Raw genomic sequence first — 23624 nt, forward strand, 5'->3', positions numbered from 1 at the left:
AAGTTTCCAAGGCATGATAGTAACCCACTACACGCGGTTCCAGATTATTCTCCTGCATTTGGCCCATTGACAGAGGCTACTTGCATGAGAATAACGGTGATGGCAGATACGAGAGTTAAGAAAAAAAATTCTTTCAACAGTGGCCTACTGAGCCCAGACAACAGGCACAAAAAAAAAAAGATATGGCATACTGGGAGACTGAAAGAGCGCGCGCACACACACACACACTTTTGAATTGAAATGTTAATTTAGTGCAATTATTATTTTTAACAAATCAGAGATTGGATATGCTCCTAATGTTTTTGAAATCCTGTAGAGATATTAAAATGCATGTAAATAGTCAACTTGGATTATTACCAGTTTTGGTTCCTGAATGATTCTCATCTGTTAAAATTAAACCTACTTATAATACTAGAAAATTAACAGGATGTAGGTTTTTAGAAAGACATAGTATTACATTATGATAATGAATTGCTACACCATGTAAGGAATCACTACCCAAATTCTATATATATATATATATATATATATATATATATATATATATATATGCGCGTGTGTGACCAGCCCCATGCTACATACAAATGTTTAAGACATTCACAAGTGTGAATGTAAAAATAGCTTGTGAATGACCACAGTTTAGAAGAGATGTGCTGCAGAATCAAATAAAACAAATAGGTCAAGCAGACTATATTTAGTGGTTATTGGAATCCAAATAAAACCAGTTGCACTCGAGTTCCATACCTTTTCATGCCCCGATAGCTAGCAGGAAAGGAAACAAACACATATGTGACAGTGACAAAAGAAAAGGTGACAAGCTCTGACATTATATCCACGCAACACACACAGGAGTTGATGCAGAAAAATGCACAAACACTACAGATATGCACAATTAAAAACAATACTCTACTACAGGTTACTGCAGTGAAATGCTGGTAATATGATGTAAATAATGGATAGAGCAGATTTTAACAGTAAAATATGTATGTTCCATTCCATTGCCCCTAGATCTCCACTGACATTTTGCTCGCTATTCTGTCAATACTGTTGGTGATGTAAAAAAAAATACAATCTGTATAGTTTTAGATGGCGAAGGCCAGAGTTAGGGTCGTCTTGCACGGCCCGACGTGGGCCGTGCAAACAAGCGCCGATCAACGTGACAGATCATTAGAGTTGATTGGCGCTCGTTTGCTCCTTTCACAAGGAGTAATGAATGGGGATGAGCGTTCGTTAATACAATCGTTCCTTCCCATACATTTTTTATCAGGTTGGCAGCACGTCTCCATGTTTTCACAGGGAGATGCGCTGCCGACAACGATAATATTTTTTGCTGCCTAAACGATAGTCAGCCAATGAACGAGCATTTGCTCGTTCATCGGCTGATTGTTGCCCTGTTTACACAAGGCAATTATCGGGAACAAGTGTTTTGTGAACGCTCGTTTGTCCAATAATTGGCGAGTATAAAAGGGCCCTTAGAGAAGCACTGGAAGAAACTCGGGATGCTGAAACTTGCTTAGTTCAATGGCTGTATTGGAAAATACACTACATGGACAAAAGTATCGGGACATACCTCTTAATCATTGAATTCAGGTGCTTCATTCAATCCCATTGCCACAGGTGTATAAAATCAAGCACCTCGCCATGCAGTCGCCTTTACAAACATTAGTAAAAGAATGGATCGTTCTAAAGAGGTCACTGAACTTGAGCATGGTAGTGTAGTAGGATGCTACCGTTGTAACAGGTCAGTTTGTGAAAATTCTTCCCTCCTAGATATTCCACAATCAACTGTGAGTGATACTATTGCAAAGTGGAAGCGTCTAGGATCCACAGCAATTCACAGCCACAAAGTGGCAGACCACGTAAAGCTACATAGCAGGGTCGCCGAGGGGAATAAAAATCAGCAACGCTCTGCTGACTGAATAACTGCAGAGTTCCAAACCTCCTCTGGCATTAACATCCACACAAAAACTGTGCCCCAGGAGCTACATGGCATGGGTTTCCATGACTGAGCAGCTGCATGCAGGCCTTACATCACCAAGCAAAACGCCAAGGGATGGATGACGTGGTGTAAAGTACAATGCCAATGGACTCGAGCAGTGGAAACGTGTTCTGTGAAGTGATTAATCACCCTTCTCTATGTGGCAGTCTAATGGGCGAGTCTGGGTCTGGCCAACACCAGGAGAACGTTACCTGCCTGATTGCATTATGCCAACTGCAAAGTTTGGTGGAGGAGGGATAAGGATATGGGGTTGTTTTTCAGGAGTTAGCTTAGTTCCAGTGTATGGAAATCTTAATATATGTTTCAGCATACCAAGACATTTTGGACAATTGTACGCTTCCAACATTGTGGGAACAGTTTGGGGAAAGTTCTTTTCTGTTCCAGCATGACTGCCCCCTAGTGCACAAAGCAAGGTCCATAAAGGCGTGGTTGGGTGAGTTTGTAGCAGAAGAACTTGACTGGGCTGCACAGAGCACTGACTTTTACTTTATCAAACACCTTTGTGATGAACCAGATGGAGATTCCAAGCCAGACCCTCTCGTCCAACATCAGCGTCTGACCTCATAAATGCTCTTCTGGATGAATGTGCAAAAATTCCCACAGACACACACCAAAATCTTTTTACAAAGACTTCCCAGAAGAGTGGAAGCTGTTTTAGCTGCAAAGGGGGACCAACTCCATATTAATGCCTATGGATTTAGAATGGGATGTCATAAAAGCTCCTGTAGGTTTCCCAATACTTTTGTTTATACAGTGAATCTTGACAGATCCACTTAAAAAAAAACTAATAAAACCTGAATATTACAGTTTTTCCTATACAAAATGAGCAATAAATAGAATAAAAAAAGTATATATATATACAAAAAAGAGAACATGAAGCAGCACTCAAATAAAGTGAATTTATTCATCCAACATGGAACCACAACGTTTCACCTCCTCTATGAAGGCATTTCCACTTGAAAATGCCTTCATAGAGGAGGTGAAACGTTGTGGTTCCATGTTGGATGAATAAATTCACTTTGAGTGCTGCTTCACGTTCTCTTTTTTGGATATCTAACACATAAGGAGAGGTCACTCCTTTATTTTTGAAGCTTTGCACCGGCCTAGTCAGGCATTTGTTCACAGTGCTGCTCCAATCCTCTGCTTATATATATATATATATATATATATATATATATGAATATTTTTTGAGAATCGAGCACTTGTGTCATTTGACTATTGTAGCAGTCAGTGAACCGGGCGAACTGTTGTACATAGGAAAACAGTGTTCATACGAATGACTGTATGAAAATACATTACCAACACAGAATTCTATATGGATGAATAAAATGCACTTCATATTGCTTGCTGTATTTGATCCCATATGGATTTAAAATAGCTCTGTATGAATCTTCATAGGACTTCCCTGAGCTTGTATTGTGCATCAAAAGAAGCATGCTGCAATTATTTTTTTTTTGCAGTATGTGTTCATGCACATCAACACATAATGACATTAGATGCGCATTCGGAATCTTTTACATATGGTACCCATACTTCTCCAAAATATGTACATATGCATGATCTCGAGTAATCACAGTGAACATTGTGGGCAGACATTGACAGTGCAGGTGACAACTTTGAAATGCATCCTCCAAGATCTGGAACTTTTCTAATACTTTTCGAAGACATACATGCCAGTCACTATTTGCTTAATCTTGCCTTCTACATATGCACATATCCCACACAATGTCAGCATGTCTTTATATTTTCTTTAAGTTTTTTCACATGCACACACTAAACCATGGTTATATAGCCTATACTAACAACTCCCAAAATGCAGCACAAAGCAATGAATTACAGCATTTTTTTGTTCAATGACATCACCTAAAGTTCAAATATCGATATGTTCACATATGTAAAAAAAAACTACAAAAATATGCAAGTTGGATGTCCTTTTTGACAACAGCAATAATGTGAGGAGTAGGAAGTGATGTTGACACCACATAGTGCAAACTCATTTACGATCACTTAGCAAATTGTCATATCTTGGCCAGATGTATGTCGTTTTCAGAAGCCCTTTAACTCAGAGCAGCTTTAAAGAGGCTCTGTCACCAGATTTTGCAACCCCTATCTCCTATTGCAGCAGATCGGCGCTGCAATGTAGATTACAGTAACGTTTTTATTTTTAAAAAACGAGCATTTTTGGCCAAGTTATGACCATTTTTGTAGTTATGCAAATGAGGCTTGCAAAAGTCCAAGTGGGCGTGTTTAAAGTAAAAGTCCAACTGGGCGTGTATTATGTGTGTTACATCTGGGCGTGTTTACTTCTTTTACTAGCTGGGCGTTCTGACGAGAAGTATCATCCACTTCTCTTCAGAACGCCCAGCTTCTGGCAGTGCAGACACAGCGTGTTCTCGAGAGATCACGCTGTGACGTCACTCGCAGGTCCTGCATCGTGTCGGACGAGCGAGGACACATCGGCACCAGAGGCTACAGTTGATTCTGCAGCAGCATCAGCGTTTGCAGGTAAGTAGCTACATCGACTTACCTGCAAACGCCGATGCTGCTGCAGAATCAAATGTAGCCTGTGGTGCCGATGTGTCCTCGCTCGTCCGACACGATGCAGGACCTGGGGCAGGAAGTGAGTGACGTCACAGCGTGATCTCTCGAGAACACGCTGTGTGTCTGCACTGCCAGAAGCTGGGTGGTAACGAAGAGAAGTGGATGATACTTCTATACACAACGCCCAGCTAGTAAAAGAAGTAAACACGCCCCGATGTAACGAACACAATACACGCCCAGTTGTACTTTTACTTTAAACACGCCCAGTTGGACTTTAGAAAGCCTCATTTACATAAATATAAAAATGGTCATAACTTGGCCAAAAATGCTCGTTTTTAACCCCTTAGTGACCAGCCCATTTTAGGCCTTAATGACCAAGCTATTTTATTCGTTTTTCTATAGTCGCATTCAAAGAGCTATAACGTTTTTATTTTTTCGTCTACATAGCTGTATGAGGACTTGTTTTTTGCGGGATTAGTTGTGCTTTTTAATGGCACCATTTTTGGGTACATATAATTTTTATATTAACTTTTATTAACCTTTTTGGGGGGGATTATAAAAAAAAACTGAAATTCCGCCATTGTTCTATGCGTTTTTAAATTGACGCCGTTCACTGTGCGACGTAATTAACATGTTACCTTTATTCTGTGGGTCGGTACGATTACGGCGATACCACATATGTGGAGGTTTTTTTATGTTTTACGACTTTTGCACAATAAAAACACTTTTGAACTAAAATTATTTGTTTTTGCATCGTCGCTTTCCAAGAGCCGTAATTTTTTTATTTTTCCATCAATGTAGTGATTTTTTGGGCTTGTTTTCTGCGGGACAAGACGTAGTTTTGAATGGTACTGTTTTGGGGTACATGGGACTTATTGATTCATTTTTATTATGACTTTTTTGGGGGGCAATGGAAAAAAATTGCAATTTCGCCATAGTTTTTGGCGTTTTTTTTTTACGGTGTTCACTTTGCGGTTTAAATGACATATTAACTTTATTAATGGAGTCATCACGGTCGCGGCGATACCACATATGTGTACTTTTTTTTTTTTTTTACACTTTTACTAAATAAAACCACTTTTTATGGAAAAAAATGGATTTATTTTTTTACTGTACTTTTTATTAATAATCTTTATTTCACTTTGATGACTGATTTTATTAGTCCCACTAGGGGACTTTACTGTGCGATGTTCCGATCGCTGCTATAATGCTTTGGTATACTTCGTATACCAGAGCATTATTGCCTGTCAGTGTAAATCTGACAGGCAATCTGTTAGGACGTGCCTCCGGCGCGTCCTAACAGGCATATGTCCAGGGCAGACCTGGGGGCTTTTATCAGTCCCCCGGCTGCCATGACACCCCATCGGAGACCCGCGATTTCATTCGCGGGCCGCCGATGGGTGAGAGAGGGAGCGCACTCCCTCTGTAAACAAAGTTAAATGCCGCGGTCGCTATTGACGGCGGCATTTAACGGCCGCGATCGAAGTAAACTTCGATCGCGGGCGTTGGAGCAGGAGCTCAGCTGTCATCAGACAGCAGAGCCCCGGCTCCTGCCTGCACGGGAGACCCGTGCAGGACTTAGACTAGGCTGACGTGAAAAGGCGTCAGCCTAGCCTAAAGCCCAGTAGTAAATGACGTTAAAAGGCGTATTAGTGGTCACTAAGGGGTTAAAAAACAAAACAAAAATGTTACTGTAATCTACATTGCAGCGCCTATCTGCTGCAATAGGAGATAGGGGTTGCCAAATCTGGTGACAGAGCCTCTTTAAGTGTGAATTGTATAGCCTGTCCTACCCTTGTGTCAGTCTACGACTGAAGAAACTTAAGAGGCACTCTCTCCAGTTTATTAATGCCCTATCTCCTAACTAATCTAACAGGCGCTTTGCTGCTGCTAACTAGTGTGAATTGTTTTTAAAAAAATGTTTATTATTTTCAAAGTTATGAGCATTTTTCTAAATATGCTAAGGTGGCTCCAATAGCCAAATAGCAGGGGATGGTTTCCTTTCACTCTGGGCGGTGTAATGTTTTCTGTATGACGTTGTGCAATCAGATTACAGCTTCTCCCCCCTCCCTGCCCAGAAACACAGCGTGATCAAATAGTACACAGCTTCAATTCCCGACTGCTTTCAACTGGCGATATCTCCGGTCGTGTCACAGCTAGAACTGCGATCCTGGAGTCATATGAAAGATTTCATATGCCACCAAAACCACTGTTCTAGGTGGTCCACAGCCCGATATATGGCTATTTGAAGTGATCCCCCTTCCCTCCAGCCTCAGTCTCTCATACTGTGTGAAGCAGCTTCATGCTGATTGGACAGTGTCAGCGGCTGTGAGGTGGCTCCACCTCAGGAGAAATCACTACTGTTACCTCCCACTTGTCTAATAATGGCTAATTTGCATATTTAGAAAAAGCTCATTACTTTTAAAATAATAAACTTTTTGGGACACAATTTTCACTATCATTATCCGTGTGACTGCGCCTATCAGATCAGCTAGGAGATTGGATATTACTAAACTACTGACAGATCCTCTTTAAGGTAGTTGTACAGAAAGGATATTGGCTGCTTAAGCTGCTAGACAAAATGATCCAATTATGTTTTAACTAGACTGACTAAAAGAAATACTCCACACACATATGGGGCATACATACTTGTCATAAATCACAAGTATCTTGGCAATATACCCCATGTAGGTCAGGTACACGAACAGAGAAACAGCAGAACATAAAACGAAGACTTATCCTGGGGCATTGCAATGTAAGTGTAGTATGCAATTACGAAGAAAGAAAATTCTATGTACTGTACATTGTTTTACAACTAATATATCTAGGAAATTTACTTCTGATCAGAAAATGTATGCTTTTTTGTTCCAATTGTTTCACATGAAATACCCACTTATCCTAGATCTGTAATATACAGTAAGACAGCATAGTGGCATTTCTGAGAACTGAAAGCATACTCATAATTGCAATATTACTGCTTGCTTCAAGTTCAGAGATAATTTCTCCTAGAAAACTAATGTTACTATAAGCAAATGAATGGGCAACTAAAGTAACGTTGTATTTTATACAATGTTTTATATAATCCTCACCCTTCTAGATGCAGTTACATTTGTTCGTTCTTTAAGTTGAGGATCTGTAGGTAGGTTTGTCCAGATAATGTATGGTGTGTCATACTTGTCTCGAAGCCTTGGGCATCGCTTGAAAATGAAGTCAATTAGGAAAAACTTAATGCCGGCATAGAGCCCTAAAAGAGCAAAAAGATCAAATGATCAAGCATTATTATACACTTTTGGATCTTAGGGAATTTTAGAGTGTAATATACTTTTTGGATTTTAGGGATTTTATAGCACTTTAAAATAGATATTCAGGCCCGAAATATTATTGTTTTTGGTTTTTTTAGGAGATTGTGTTTTAAGTTAATTATTTAAGGATTTCAACAATATTTCCTATTAAATTAGGTAAATGAGGTATTGATTTTTATTGAAGAATTAGATTTAAATATATGAATATCATTTGTAATCGCGAGTTGACAAGTTGACACTTGCACTTGTGCAACATATTACCTCAAAAGGCAGATATTTTGTTATATACTGCACCTGTGTAAGAAATGAACGGGTCACCCTCTATCAAAAATGTATATAAATAAGATACAATATTAAAATAACATATGATTTAGAAGGATAAAATGAAAGACACATTTACATGCTGGGTTGTGTTACAGGGAAAGGGAGACTGCAGTTTAATTCTAATTCTAGTTCTTATTCTAGGTGGTACTATTTGTACTCACTTGATAGAAGTGGAGACATAGAGCACTGCTTTGTGTAAGAAGTATTTTGGGACTTGCACTGCAGTTCCAACCAGACCATTGATACTCTTTTTCTAAGAAGTGTAACACATGTCTAACAGAGAATAAAAGAACTCTGAGGCTCCATGCACGCGACCGTAAATTTTAAACGCAATTACCGATCCCGTAATTGCACATAAACATACGGATCCATTTATTTCTATGGCCCACGGACACCTTCCCGTATATTTATAGGTAAGTGTCCGGGCCGTAGAAATGACCTGCAGAAAATAGGACATATTTTCTTAATTTGCGGACCGTGCTTCTATACTTTATAATGGGAGCACGGCCGGCAAATGCGGGTGAGTCCACGGCAGTCCGTGCCCGTAATCACAGGCCGTGCACAAGAGGCATAAAGGTGGGTTTACATGCTATAATCTTTGTATGTAAACAGTATCTTACAGATCTCTACATAGTAATGACATGGGTACTGCTGGTCTCCTGGGTTGCTCCCTCTGCAGCCCATGTGTTGCAATGACCCTGGTTGCCATGCCATACTGCACTGCCGTGAAGTGGCAAGTGGGCTTTACAGCTTGATCAAAAGGTTTGCTAAGAACATCATGTTCATACAGTTTAAATTTTTGCTGAGCCGCAATAGATAGAAGCATAGAAAGTGGATATACGGTCGAGGTTTTTCGCTCTCCCTTTATGAATAGTAATGACTGGCCTCCCAATATCAAGCTAAAATCAATTCTTTAAAGGTATTGTTTAACACACATTAGCTAATAACGTTTGGTCACACTAAACAAGTGAGTTTTACGCAGTAAATAAAGCAAATAATAAAGTTACATTCACATATACCAGAAGCGATGCAGTGATCAGCAGCTGGGGTTATCTTAAAGAAGCAGTTCTGAAGGAAAAACTGCTTGCGTTATAACACGTAAAAAACAACAAAAAAACCCGATATGCAGCAACAAACAAATTCACTTACCTATACAGAGTCCAATTAGTCTATATGGAGAAGCAGGATGCTATAAAGGCTGCCCATAAGCAAACATATAGTTTTTGTGTCATTTCTGGCTGGACCCACATGAATAGACTGTCAATTTAAAAACAAAATACAAGAGCAGTATAGATTAGTTATAGTCACACCTGCACGTGGGTTTTTAAATGAATAAAGTTGAAATATAAAAACATACTTTTTAATTTTTTCCAGTATGTCTGCCATCTTTCCAAACAGGTTCTGAGAAAGGTGCAAAAGTAGAATTATTTTTTCATAGAAGGTGTCATATGACATATAACAAAGTATTCATAGTAAATGTCCTATATTGGAAGGAGGTCGATAACGCTTCAGTCATTAATGGCAGCAGATTTCTAAAGCGACACTCTATGATAGATTATATAAGGACTTCTATTTCCCCAAAAAGTAAATATCATCGTACTAAATCAATGTGAGACCTTGCTGCCATTATTAGCATTCACAGTAAGTCTAGCTGCCTTAGTCTACATAGATGATACTAGATTAAGAGGTGTCTGGTTTCTTAGGCAGCCTAGGTCTTGCTACTAGTCTAGAAATATACTTTCAATCCAGTTAGGTGAAAAACAAACCTGTGCTTTCTGTGCTACATCGAGAACCAACTGAAATTTCTCAGAAACTGTAAGGTCTTCCTTTGGAGGCTCCTAAAAAGAAAAAAGTATTAAAATAAGCCTAGAAGAAATTAAAGTTTCTAATTCAGTTTTCATAAAATAGTTGAGTAAATTTATTCCTCTATCTACAATAAAGCCCAAAATGCTGAAAATCATTCAGAGGAATGATAATGACCGTTGTACACTCCACTTGCCACTAATCCCTGTTTATGTCTGGAATTGCATTTTTCTCTTTCTTAAAGAGGCTCTGTCACCAGATTATCAAATCCCTATCTCCTATTGCATGTGATCGGCGCTGCAATGTAGAGAACAGTAACGTTTTTGTTTTTTTGTAAAACTATCATTTTTGGCCAAGTTATGAGCAATTTTATATTTATGCAAATGAGCCTTTCTAATGGACAACTGGGCGTGTTTTCTTTTATTTCCAACTGGGCGTGTGTTCTGTTTTTACCAACTGGGCGTGTTTACTTCTTTCACTGCACAATCACACTGTGCTGTGGATCATGTTGGGCTGGAACAATGAGAAGTGCAGGACACTGATTAGTCACTGATTGGTCAGCCTCATACACTCCTCTGTACAACACCCAGTTGGTAAAAAGTAAAAACACGCCCAGTTGTCCATTGAGAGTCATTAGCATAAATCTAAACTAAATCTAAAATTGCCCATAACTTGCTCAAAAATGATCGTTTTTCAAAATAAAAACCACTGCTGTTACCTACATTACAGCGCTGATCAGATTATGTAGGAGATAGAGCACTTATAATCTGGTGAAAGAGCCTCTTTAAGCAATGTAAGTCATTCCTATAGAATACGTTTGCACGGCATATGTTTGGATTAAGACACCCATGCGTTCATGCCAAGCTATTCAAATTTCTACGCTCAAACAATCAATTTTACAAATGAGATAAAATTATTTTGTATTTTATCATTTGGTCATTCTGCCTCTTCACATATAACAATTACTGTTTTTTTGGTATTTGGACCTTTAGCTGTAAAACGCAGTTTAAATGAGTTACCGCAGGGCAGGGGGACGGAATTACATAGTAAAGATCCTGCAGCGGTCACGTGCCGTTCATTGGTCAAGTGAGGTTGCAGCCAATCAGCAGTCACGTGCGGTTCAAAGCAGCATCACTGCTGCTCCCAGCGGTTGAATGATGAACGCCACGTGACCGCTGCAGGAGCTTCTGCGGCCGGAGAGGCGACAAACAGGACCTTAGTGCTGGATAACCCCTTTAATTAAAATATCTTGATATTTCCAAACTTGTTAGTTATGTTTTTTTGTTTTTTTTTACTATAACTGTTTTACTGCATTACTACTCCAATAAAATATATTATTTTATTGGCAAGCCTCTGTGGTATAGGAGTACTAGGATACCAGTGCTATGACAGGGTTTTTCTTACATGAGTTAAGTCAAAATCTACAACAGCTATACACTTTTAACATAATTTAAAAATGTTCGCACAATAAAGGGACATCATAGATGTGACAGTTTAAGTTGCTATGATGATGCTAATGAAAGAAATAGACAAGGAAAATAAACAAAGGATGGGCAGTCATTTTATTAAAAGGTAGTAGTTTAGATGTTCAAGTGTGAAACCGAAGCTCAAACACTAACCCTAATTCAGCACTCTTCCATAAGGTGGCAGTACAACACAATTATTTATTTAAAATTATGAAAATTAACAACACAAATATATATATATACACACATATATAAATACACACACAAACACAAAAACTATATAAAATATACATACACAGCATAACAAACAGCTGTTCAAGTATTTGCAAGCTTTAACAAGCATGCCTTCTGTACTTTTGATTGATTATTACCACTCCGTTGCTTTGTAATATCGTTTGTTTATTTATTGACTTGTAAAGTGCTGCAGTATAAGCTTTGCAATATAAAAATACATCAAAAACTAATAACCTTCATAAATTATGCTGGAATGCCAGTGATATGCACAAACAAGCCACTGCTAGAATGATTCAATTTGGTCAGTAATTGTTGTTTTTTATGCCCCCTTCACTCCACATTCATTCCTTCAGTTAAGCGTGTACATTGGGAAAGATTTTTTTTTCTTTTATTTTTTAAAATATGGAAGAGTGTGTGGTAGACTACGTTATTCCATCCCCAAAAAAGAAAAAAGTATACCAACGCTGAACAGGTTTTTTTTGTCTAAAATGGGAGCTGATGGGTGACATATGCCACTGTATGGCATATGTCACATTTAACATATACGTAATGGTCTTTTCATGACGTATACGTTAAATGGATACCATATAAGTCTTTTGGCAACAGATGTCATAGTGGCTTCCGACACCCATAGACTATTAAAAAGGTATCCGTTTAACGCATACATTATAAACTCACGACCCCAGTTCATGACGTATCCGTTTGACAGATACCATTATAGTTTGTAGTGGTGGATGCCACTGTTCGTGCATCTAACACATCTTACATTTAACTTATATTTGGGTACCTTTTTCCAGCGTATACTTAAAATGTAGTGCAATAACATGATGTCAGGGGCCAGTTTGGAGCCACTAAGAAAATAAAACAGTAAAACCTCTGAGACAACCATCCAAAATAGCATTGAAAAATTGTTTTCTAGGGGGGAAATATACAAAGGATATAAGGGGATTTTAAATTGGTCTCAGAAAAATCTGGTTTAGAGCAGGGTGTTATTCTCAAAGAGGTGTTTTTGATTTAAATGTTTCACTATATAAGGCAACAAGCAAATCCCCAATGTAATGGTAGTATATAACTTGCATGCTTTACAACCTAGATGATTCAAATAATAATTCTATAGTGCGGTGGTTGATTTCCCCTCTGCTGTCCTGGAGGCGATATGTTCAGAATGCTAGAATCACGTACTGTAACCTGTATATCATCAAAGCCCTGCAGAAAAGTGATGTGATGGCTGCCAGCCCATCACCTCTGTCAACAGGGTGAAATAGAATACAGCTTGGAAAGAGTGCAACTCAGATAACGCAGTTCATTTTCTAAATATAAACTATTACTAGAAGACATTCAAAAACGGCCGTTTAAGTTAAAGAGGCTCTGTCACCACATTATAAGTGGCCTATCTCCTACATAAGGAGTTTGGCGCTATAATGTAGGTGACAGCAGTGCTTTTGATTAAAAAAAAAAACGATCTATTTTTACCACTTTATTAGCGATTTTAGATTTATGCTAATTCGTTTCTCAATGCCCAAGTGGGCGTATTTTTACTTTAGACCGAGTGGGCGTTGTACAGGGGAGTGTATGACCCTGACCAATCAGCGTCACGCACTCCTCTCCATTCATTTACTCAGCGCATAGGGATCCTGCTAGATCCTTATGTGCTGTCTTATACTTACACATTAACAATACTGAAGTGTTTAGACAGTGAATAGACATTCCACGGGATGTCTATTCACAATCTCTGCACTTCGTTACGGTTTCTATGGTAGTTACAGCAAAGGAAGCGTGATCTCGTTGTAACCTGTCATTTACAGAGAGATCTCGCAAGATCACGCTTCCTCTGCTGTAACTACCACAGACAGAGTAACGAAGTGCAGAGATTGTGAATAGACATCCCGTGGAATGTCTATTCACTGTCTAAACACTTCAGTATTGTTAATGTGTTAGTATAAGACAGCACATACTGATCTAAAAGGATCCCTATGCGCTGAGTAAATGAATGGAGAGGAGTGCATGACGCTGATTGGTCAGCGTCATACACTCCCCTGTACAACGCCCACTTGGTCTAAAGTAAAAATACGCCCACTTGGGCATTAAGCAACTCATTAGCATAAATCTAAAATCGCTAATAAAGTGGTGAAAGCAGATCGTTTTTTTTTAAATAAAAAGCACTGCTGTCATCTACATTATAGCGCCCATTTCCTTATGTAATTGATAGGGCACTTATAATGTGGTGACAGAGCCTCTTTAAATAAATGAAAAACGTATTTCTATACTGAGCGAAGTATGACTGCTTGAAGTTTCAAGCCTAAAGCTGCAATACTGATATTTTATTAAACTACCCATTTTATCAGGAACATTGTTTTCATGGTAAATTCAAATCACCATCCGCATCAATACATCTATCCTAGCTGGATTGAATAGTGGCAGATGTGTCAATTTATGAAAAATAATGTTGGTGGTGATTTGAAGTCACACAATAACTGTTTAAACACTTTACCTAGCAGAAAACAGGAGGACATATTGTCATCGGAGTCTCTCAGTAGGGTAGCCTCTAGTTTTGGGCCTGTACCTTCAAACAAACAGATCTAAACACAGAAGAAATTAAAATGTTCACATTAGATGGCCTTTTCCAAATTACTTTTAATGGGTCTCCTTTAGAGTTTCACTAAAACACAAATTTAGCTTCCCATCATTAGGCCATCTTATAGATGCCTGAAATATAAAGGTCTGTCTAGTGACAGATACCATTTAAGGCCCTGAAATAAAAGATTCTGTAGACCCATGCAATCAAAAGTAACATATCTGCTGAAGGACTTACTATGGGTTCTGAAACTTGAGGCACAATGCACCACTGTATCCTCCAACCCCTATATACAGAAAGACAGACAAAGACAAACCATGAAAAATAAACAGGAAATGGTAAAAGTAATGCAAACAACAAAAAGCTGAACACATTTCACGAAAGTATGCTCTTGTATCATTAAAATTCCTGCTTTAAAAAGAAATCGGTCAGTAGTTTTGAGGCCTCGAAACTTCTGACAGAGCAATACAGGTGAGGGGGGGGGGGAGGACATTATAAACATATCTTTTGTCTTGGTCATGCAAGTTGCATGATCAAAAAACCAACGTTTGGCTCCCCCGGAACGGCAATTGCAAGTGCCACACATTGCTCCAATTGACGGCTCTAGAGGCCAATCAGGAAACCGCTAGAGCCATCACTCAGAGAAGAGACGGGGCTGACAGCGTGCTGAGAGTAGAAGCCTTGAGCAACTCCACATCAAGCGCCAACCTCAGTCGCAATTGCGACCAACATCGATTTTATTCCCCCGGTATGTTTACAATGCTCTCCCAACCTATATCACTTTGTCAGTAGTATTGAGGCCTCAAAATTGCTAAAAAGAATCCCTTTAATACTAATACATTAAGCTATTTATAAAAATACTGTTGGGCCCTGTTCACAGAGTAATTTTTTGCAGCCAGAAAATTCTGCCTCAAAATTCAGTTTGGAAAACGCAGCGAAATACGCTTTCTCTGCCTCCCATTGATCTCAATGGAAGGTCAGAGACGTAAATGATTAAAGATAGAGCATGTTGCTTCTTTTTCCCGCGAGACTGTTTTTCCGCCTCCCATTGATTGGGAGGCATTTGCGACCTTTTTTTGGCGAGTTTTAAGACGTGGTTTCTGCGTCAAAAAACTCTGTGTGAACGGACCTTTAAAAAGGAAATTACTCCTCTCCAATACATAGGCACTACAAATCCAGTGCTTATCAACACAAAGTAAAGAGGTTTTCCAAGCTTATGAAAAACACAGAAAAAGTACCTATGTATCTGAATGGTCAGCAGAGGATATCACCGTAGCAGCTATTTTTCATTTTTATTATGTTGCCTAGCGTGCTCTGGGCGGGATTACCATGTAAAGGCCTATAGTTCACATGATTGCTCTCCCTTCTCACAGACATTGCTTCCATTACAAGGTTTAAGGTGGTGCTGTAATCACTGTCTGCTAAGATACAGCTCTGCCGTTGCAAGACTCCACATCAACTGCTGCCCAGCATGTGAAACACAATTCCTCCAGAGACGGGGGGGGGGGGGGGGGGGGGGGGGGGAGGAGAGAGCAGTGGAGATAAAAGTCATGTGATTTGTGATGTCCCATACTACAGGGAGATATGGACGAGTTAAGTGTACGGAACGTCACACAAGCAGGAGAAAGACACCAGGAGCATGGCCACGTGACTGCATGCGAGACTGACTTCGATGCATTTTAGTTAGGTGACTAATCTTGCTGCAATTATACCACTTGCAAAACATTTTAAAAGACAGAAAAACCTCTAAGATATAAAAAAAATTCAGGTAAATCAGACCAATGAAGATGATGAAGCAAATAAACAGGTAAAGATATAACACAAATAATAATACTAACTCAACACGTTGTCATGTTTACAAAAATGGGAAAACACGCCCTTTATAAGCCAGTCACATTTACATCTGTGACCAATGGTGGCCTATATAGCAAGAGGTTACACATATTAGTATAGTCACTACAGCGTAATAATGATGTTCTTATGCTGCTTTTTAAACATTGCAAGGTTATACATATGCACATTATTTTATTCAGCAATTTAATAAACATCCTATAAATGAAATCGTATTTATACACACATATATATATATATATATATATATATATATATACACACACACACACACACACACACACACACACACACACACACACACTAGTCCTCAGTGAATTAGAACATCAAAAAGTTAATTTCAGCAAATCAATTAAAAAAACTGAAACTCATATTATATAGACTCATTACACACAGAGTGATCTATTTCCAGCATTTTTTTCCTTTTAATGTTGATGTTTATGGTAACCGTTAATGAAAACCCAAAATGTAGTGTATTATATAAGCCCAATTTCAAAAGTTATTTTTAATACCGAAATGTAGGCCTACTAAAAAGTATGTACAGTATATGCCCTCAATACTTGGTCTGGGCTCCGACTCTGCATGAATTACTGCATCAATGCGTCGTGGCATGGAGGCGATCAGTCTGTGGCACTGCTGAGGTGTTATGGAAGCCCAGGTTGCTTTGATAGCGGCCTTCAACTCATCTGCATTGTTGGGTCTGGTGTCTCATCTTCCTCTTGACAGTACCCCATAGATTCTCTATGGGGTTTAGGTCAGGCGAGTTTGCTGGCCAATCAAGCACGGTCATACTGTGAAGTTTTAGATCCTCGTTCCCAGTTAGTCAGCCTGGTTTTCACCGAGTAGCGCTGGAAGAATTACACCAGAAGCAGAGCTCAGGTAGAATATCCTCTCTCGATGAGTTAGGAGCACACAACTTTATTTAAAACAATGCAAAACTTATATAGCAAAAATGGCGTCAATTATCAGTATATGATCTTGTGACACCTCCAAGGTGCTAATTGGTTCTTGTTCAAACATGCCTTTTTCTTATTTGTTCAGTAAGTTTATAGAAGTTTGTGGGTTAAAACTTCATGTTGCTTTTCTCACATTCCAGGGCGTTGTCTCATGCTCCGGCGCCATCTTGTGCCATCTTATCATACTACATAGCATTATAGCAGAATATGATATACTGAGAAGCTTTATGTAAGAATAATAATAATTTTTGCAAGCACACAAATATACATAGTGGCGATCCTTCACAATACGATGATTATTAAACCAGATATGGGTACTTTTGGCAGTGTGGGCAGATGCCAAGTCCTGCTGGAAAATGAAATCAGCATCTCCATAAAGCTTGTCAGCAGAGGGAAACATGAAGTGCTCTAAAATTTCCTGGTAGACGGCTGCGTTGACTGGACTTGATATAACACAATGGACCAACACTGTTGCTCAGGGGTCCAAAGTCCTGTTTTCAGATGAAAGTAAATTTTGCATTTCATTTGGAAATCTCGGTCCCAGAGTCTTGAGGAAGAGTGGAGAGGCATCAATCCAAGTTGCTTGCGGTCCAGTGTGACGTTTTCCATGGTCAGCGATGGGTTGGGGAGCCGTGTCATCTGCTGGTGTTGGTCCACTGTTATATAAAGTCCACCAGGAAATTTTAGAGCACTTCAGACAAAAGGAGCCCCGACCAAGTAGTGAGTGCATGTACTCTACATACTTTTCAGTTGGCTAACATTTCGGTATTAAAATTAATTTTTAAAATTGATCTTATATAATATTCTAATTTTCTGAGACACTAAATTTTGGGTTTTCATTAACGGTTAGCCATAATCATCAACATTAAAAGAAAAAAATGCTGGAAATAGATCACTCTGTGTGTAATGAATCTATATAATATATGAGCTTCACTTTTTGAATTCACTGAAATAAACTTTCTGATGATATTCTAATTAATTGAGAAGAACTAGTGATATATATATATATATATATATATATATATACACACGCATACATGCGCGCACGCACGCACGCACACACAGCAAAAAGAAGCAGACGAGCGCCGATCAACTAGCTATCTCGTTGATCGGTCCTTGCTGCACCGGCCGATTTTGGCCAGTGTATTAGGGGCTTAAAGGGACTCTGTCACCAGTATATCAATTCACTATCTCCTAACGAATATAATAGGCACTTTGCTGTGGATAACTACAGTGTGATTTGTTTTTTTTTTTTAAAAATGTTTATTATTTGCAAAATTATGAGCATTTTTCTAAATCTGTAAATGAGCCTTTATTAGACAACTGGGAGGTAACAGCAGTGATTCCCCTGAGGTGGAGCTACCGCACAGCCTCTGACGCTGTCCTATCAGCATGAAGCTGCTTCACACGGTGTGAGAGACTGAGGCTGGAGGGAAGGGGGATCACTTCAAGCAGCTATATCTCGGGCTGTGGACCACCTAGAACAGCGGCTCTAATGGCGATTCTAATCTTTCATATGACACCAGGATCGCAGTTTTAGCTGTGGAACGACTAGCGGTATCGACAGTTGAAAACAGTCAGGAATGGAAGCTGTGTACTACATGATCACACTGTTTTGCTGGGCAGGGAAGGGGGAGGAGCTGTATGCGGATTGGACAGCGTCATACAGAAAACATGACACCGCCCAGAGTGAAAAGAGGGAGTCACCTCCTATTTGGCTATTATAGCCACATTAGCGTATTTAGAAAAACAAAACAAATCACACTGTAGTTATCAGCAGCAAAGCACCTATTAGATTAGTTAGGAGATAGGGAATCCATAAACTGGTATCGAGCCCCTAAAAGTGAACCCTTGAATTTAATAACCTGTAGATCCTCTTTTAGCAGCAATCTCCTCCCCATAATGTTTCCTGTAACTGCAAATAAAAAGCTTTGCAGTGTGTTAAAAAGAAACTTTGGACCATTCCTCCCTGCAAATGAGTTTCAGTTCATCAATATTTCTGGGATGCCTTGTGTGCACAGCTCACTTTCGGTCATGCTACAACATCTCAATAGGTTAAAGTGAATGTGTCGCTAAACCACATTTTTTTTTTTTAAAAGTAAAAGTTACTTATTCTTATTACATTTTGTAAGTTGTTTTTTTTTTTTTGCTGTATTTTCTTTCTTCCACAAGGCGGAAAGTAATACAAATTAAATAATAATTTGACATGTTTGCCTATGTTGGCCACCAGAGGGAGCACTTCCCAGAATTACAGCAAGGAAAAACAGGAAGAGCAGCCTGACCTACAGTAGCTGCTGTGAATGTGGGAGGGAGACTCACCCCCCCCCCTCCCTATTTTTGGCTACAAGCCAGGAAAAGGGGTCTTCAAATTGCTAAGCATTGTCCAGCTCTCATTTTGGGAGTGCTTTTACAATGGCAGCAGGCAGAGCTCTAGGACATACCAAAAGGCTAAGAATGATCAAAGTCAAGAGGGAAGCCCCTGTGGTGAAGGACTTTTCAGTTGATCGGTTCACACGGCGTGTATTTGACTCTGACGCATTTTACGCGCTGAAAAACGCGTCAAATGCTTGATTAAGCTTCCCATTTACATCAATGGGAAAGCGCACAGTTAGTACGTACAAGATTTTTTTTTATGCGAGCCTTTTTAAAAACTCATTGGCACAAAAAGTGCGCCAAGTGCTTCCATAGTCAATGGGACTCCTAATGATGCAAAAGGCTTCAAACATGTGAAAAACACATAAAAAAAGCCTGTATTTTAAAAAGGTGCTTCACAAGAAACGCTGTTGTATTTTACACATCTACACTGTTTTTTTTGAGCCGCGTGTGAACATACCCTAGGGGAATTATTTTTCATTGGCCTGTAGTTTATATTGTGGTTCAGGGAGAAGACAGAAGACGCTGTAGGTGAGAAGATTTTTTTTTTTTATATTACTAACTTGGACTACTTCGATGATTTAAGTTTTTTTTAAAAAAAACGGTTAACGAGGGTTGTGCGGGGGAGTTTTTAATTGAATAAAAAATTATTTTCTTAGGGTGTATTCAAATAGTGCAGTTTTGCCATGTTTTCACCATGCAGCTGAAAACCACATCAGAAAAATTGTGTTAAAAACGCATGCGCTATTTGATCTGGTTTTTAGCCACACGGGAAAGACGCGGCAAAACTGCACGGCGTAAATACACCCTTAGGCCCTATTCACACAGAGTTTTGGTAATATAGAAACAGGGAGGAAACCTCCAGCTCACCCTGACTACTCGTGCCTTGGGACTGCGTCTCCCTTTCGATTTGAATGATTTCTCCAATAAACATGGGACCTGCTTTTCCCTTTTAACTACTATCAGCGCTGGATCATCCTTTCTTCTATTTTGCACACAGAGTTTTATGCAGGTAGAAAAAAAAATGTGCCTCAGAATTCCTTCAGGAATTTTGAAGATTTTAAACTGCCTGCACTTTTTTTCCGCTGTTTTCGCGGTAGTTTTCGTCCGCGGCCATTGAAGCAAATTCAAGAAATATGGGCAAAAACGCCACGAAAAATGCCTCCGAAAAGGTTTCAATGGGAGGTCAGGGGTGTAAGCCGTAAGAAATTAAATGCCGCTATTTTTCCCCATGAGCGGTCAAGAGCCAAAACGCCTCTGCCTCCCATTGAAATCAACGCGGGGAGATTTCAGGGGTTTTATGGCGCCGATTCAGAAGTGATTTCCGCATTAAAATCAGCGCCAGCAAGCTCTGTGTGAACAGGGAGTTATAGCTCTGTTTTTTAATACTTTGTCTGTTTAACGACATCCATTAGCAAGACGGTGCTTAGTGCTAGCCAGTAAAAATGCTGCAACTAACATTATTACCGCGGTATCCACCGCCACCAGGTGTATCGGAAAGAGCAAGGTATAATCCAGTACTTGACCATCTGAAGTGATGGTCGGGCACCGGGGCAGCCGCTGGCTGGTATTATTAGGCTGGGAAGGGCCAAAAACAGTGGTCCCTCCACCCTGGTAATGCTAGGCTGCAGCTGTTTTATTGTATGCTTAGGACTCTGACTTGGCCATTGCATAACACAAATTCTCATCTTCTTTAACCCCTTCGCGCACCTGGGTGTAAATGCACGTCCAAGTGAGCAGTAACTTCGCGCACCAGGGCGTACAGTTACGTCCGCGCTTTAACAGTTAACCGCCTTGCGGCGCTACACCGCAGCAGCGGTTAACTGTGCAGGGTGTCTTCCCTGCTCTCCGTGTTGCCGATCAGCGGCCCATCGCTGCTGATTTCGGCAATTAACCCCTTAGATGCGGTGGTCGATTGCGATCGCCACATTTAAGAGGTTTAGAGCAGATCGGCAGCCCCATATACATTTGCGGGGCTACCGATGGTGGTCACAGAAACCGAGGCCAGACAATGGCCTGCGGACTGCCATTTACGGAAGCCTATGAGGACCAGCCTGAGGCTGGTTATCATAGGCCTCCTGTCAGAGTGACTGTCACGTCACAATGACAGAATATATTACACTACGTGTAATGTATTCCAGCAGCGATCAGCGCTGCAAGTCTTCATATCACTTAGTGGGACAAGTAAAAATGAAAAATAAAAAAGGTTTTAAAAAAAGTGTAAAAATAAAAGTTATGAGTTACATAAACAAAAAGTGCTTTTTTTTCCTAACACTTTAAAAAATGTACACATCTTTGGTATCACCGCGTTCGGAACGACCCAATCTATAAAACTATAATGTTTTTCCCGCATGGTGAACGCTGCAAAAAACAAAAACAAAAGGGAAAAAAAACAATGCTAGAAATCACTATTTTTTAGTCACCACCCATCCCAATATATATATATATATATATATATATATATATAAAATATAGAATAAGAAGTGATCATACAGACGCATACACCTCAAAATAGTACCAATAAATACTACAACCCGTCCTGCAAAAAACAAGTCCTTACACAGCTTTGACTGAAAAATAAAAGTTATGGTTCTCAGAATATTGTGACAAAAAAAAATATATATATTTTTTTATAAATAAGTGATTTAATTGCGGAAACGCTGCAAAACATAAAAAAAACTACATACATATGGTATCGCCGTAATCGCATCGACCCGCAGAATAAAGTAAAATGGTCATTTATAGTACCAATGAAAACTACAGATTGTCCTGCAACAAATAAGCCCTCACACAGCTACGGTGAAGAAAAAATAAAGAAGTTCTGGCTCTCAGAATATGGCGATGCAAAATGTGCAGTGTTCAAAAATCGGATAAGATCGGGCGCCATTTATCAGTGCAACACTGGCCACATATCTATAAATTATTATTTATTTACCGCATTAATATACCCTCTTAGGCCTAGTTCACATCTGCGTTGGGGTCCCGTTCTGACGTTCCGTCTGAGCTTTCCATCAGAACGGGACCCTGAACAGACACAAATGGCATCACCATTGATTTCAATGGTGGCGGATCCGATGCCCATGGTTTACGTTTGTCTCTGTTGCGCACCGGACCTGTAGTTTTGCCGGAAGCAATAGCATAGTCGACTATGTCTGTTTGTTCAGGGCCCCGTTCTGACGGAAAGCTGAGATAGAATGTCAGAACAGGACCCCAACGCAGTTGTGAACGAAGCCTTATTATGCCCTGATGTACTCTGCCCAGCTTACATATGCCCCCACATGGTGACATTTAAAATGATATACTTGCCTAAATTGTTATATCTCTTTCATGCCTGTCCTATTGTGCTGTTCAAAAGATTCTCCGATCTTTTTGGGTGCACTTATGACTTCTTACAAAAAAATCTTACAAATCTGTTATATAGATTTAAATCCCTGGGTTGCGCACCACTGCCTCTTCGGACGATGGCTGTGGCTTGGAGGGCGGTGCACGCTCTGATGAGGGTCCCATACGGTCCCTGTATACTCACCTAGGACTCCATTATGGAATAATCCTTGATTGTCCCATTGAGTCACTACCGGGAGCGGTGATGTGGTCGGGGGCCAAATTCATAGGTCAGGTATTTAATGTGGACTCTGGCTTTGTATCCTTTTCAGTTCTTCAGGAGAAGTTTAATATTTCAGGGACAGCCTTTTTTCATTACCTCCAGCTACGACATGCTTAGTGTGCCCAATTTGGATCTATGTCCCCTCAGGTGGGTTTCTCTAGGTTGGAGGACTTTTTTGGCGCTCCAGATCTTTCAAAGATCCTCATCCAAGTGTACACCTTAATGACATCCCTTAGGCATAGACTATTTGATAAGGCATTTATACGATGGAGGGGAGATCTCCCTGACTTGGCAGAGGGGGACTGGAAGGAGGTGGAACTTTTTTTTTGATTCAGTGGTCAGTGCAAGGGATTTTCTGATACAGTGTCGGTTTTTACATAGGATCTACTACACACCAGTCAGACTCCAGAGGATGGGAGAATTAACTTCATATTAGTTGTTTTCGCTGCCAGTTGGATGTTGGTACTTATATACATTGTATGTGGGTGTGTCCCAGAGTTGATCCCTTTTGGTCGGCGGTAGTGGAGGTCCTTCATAACCACTTTGAATTTCCACGACTTGTTACCCCTCAGTTGTGCCTCTTGGGCATTCAGAAT

General features: G+C 39.8%; 1 protein-coding gene across 1 annotated transcript in view; it reads right to left on the minus strand.

Annotated features, from left to right (window-relative positions):
- Positions 1 to 23624, minus strand: part of GRAMD4 (GRAM domain containing 4) — a 176583-nt gene that overhangs the window by 20317 nt on the left and 132642 nt on the right. The window contains 6 exon segments of the mRNA XM_075857227.1: positions 7630 to 7784; positions 9316 to 9344; positions 9346 to 9423; positions 9524 to 9567; positions 9933 to 10004; positions 14482 to 14530. Coding sequence (XP_075713342.1) covers positions 7630 to 7784; positions 9316 to 9344; positions 9346 to 9423; positions 9524 to 9567; positions 9933 to 10004; positions 14482 to 14530 — 427 coding nt within the window.

Source organism: Rhinoderma darwinii, chromosome 3, assembly GCF_050947455.1.
Source record: "Rhinoderma darwinii isolate aRhiDar2 chromosome 3, aRhiDar2.hap1, whole genome shotgun sequence".
Lineage (NCBI taxonomy): Eukaryota > Metazoa > Chordata > Amphibia > Anura > Rhinodermatidae > Rhinoderma > Rhinoderma darwinii.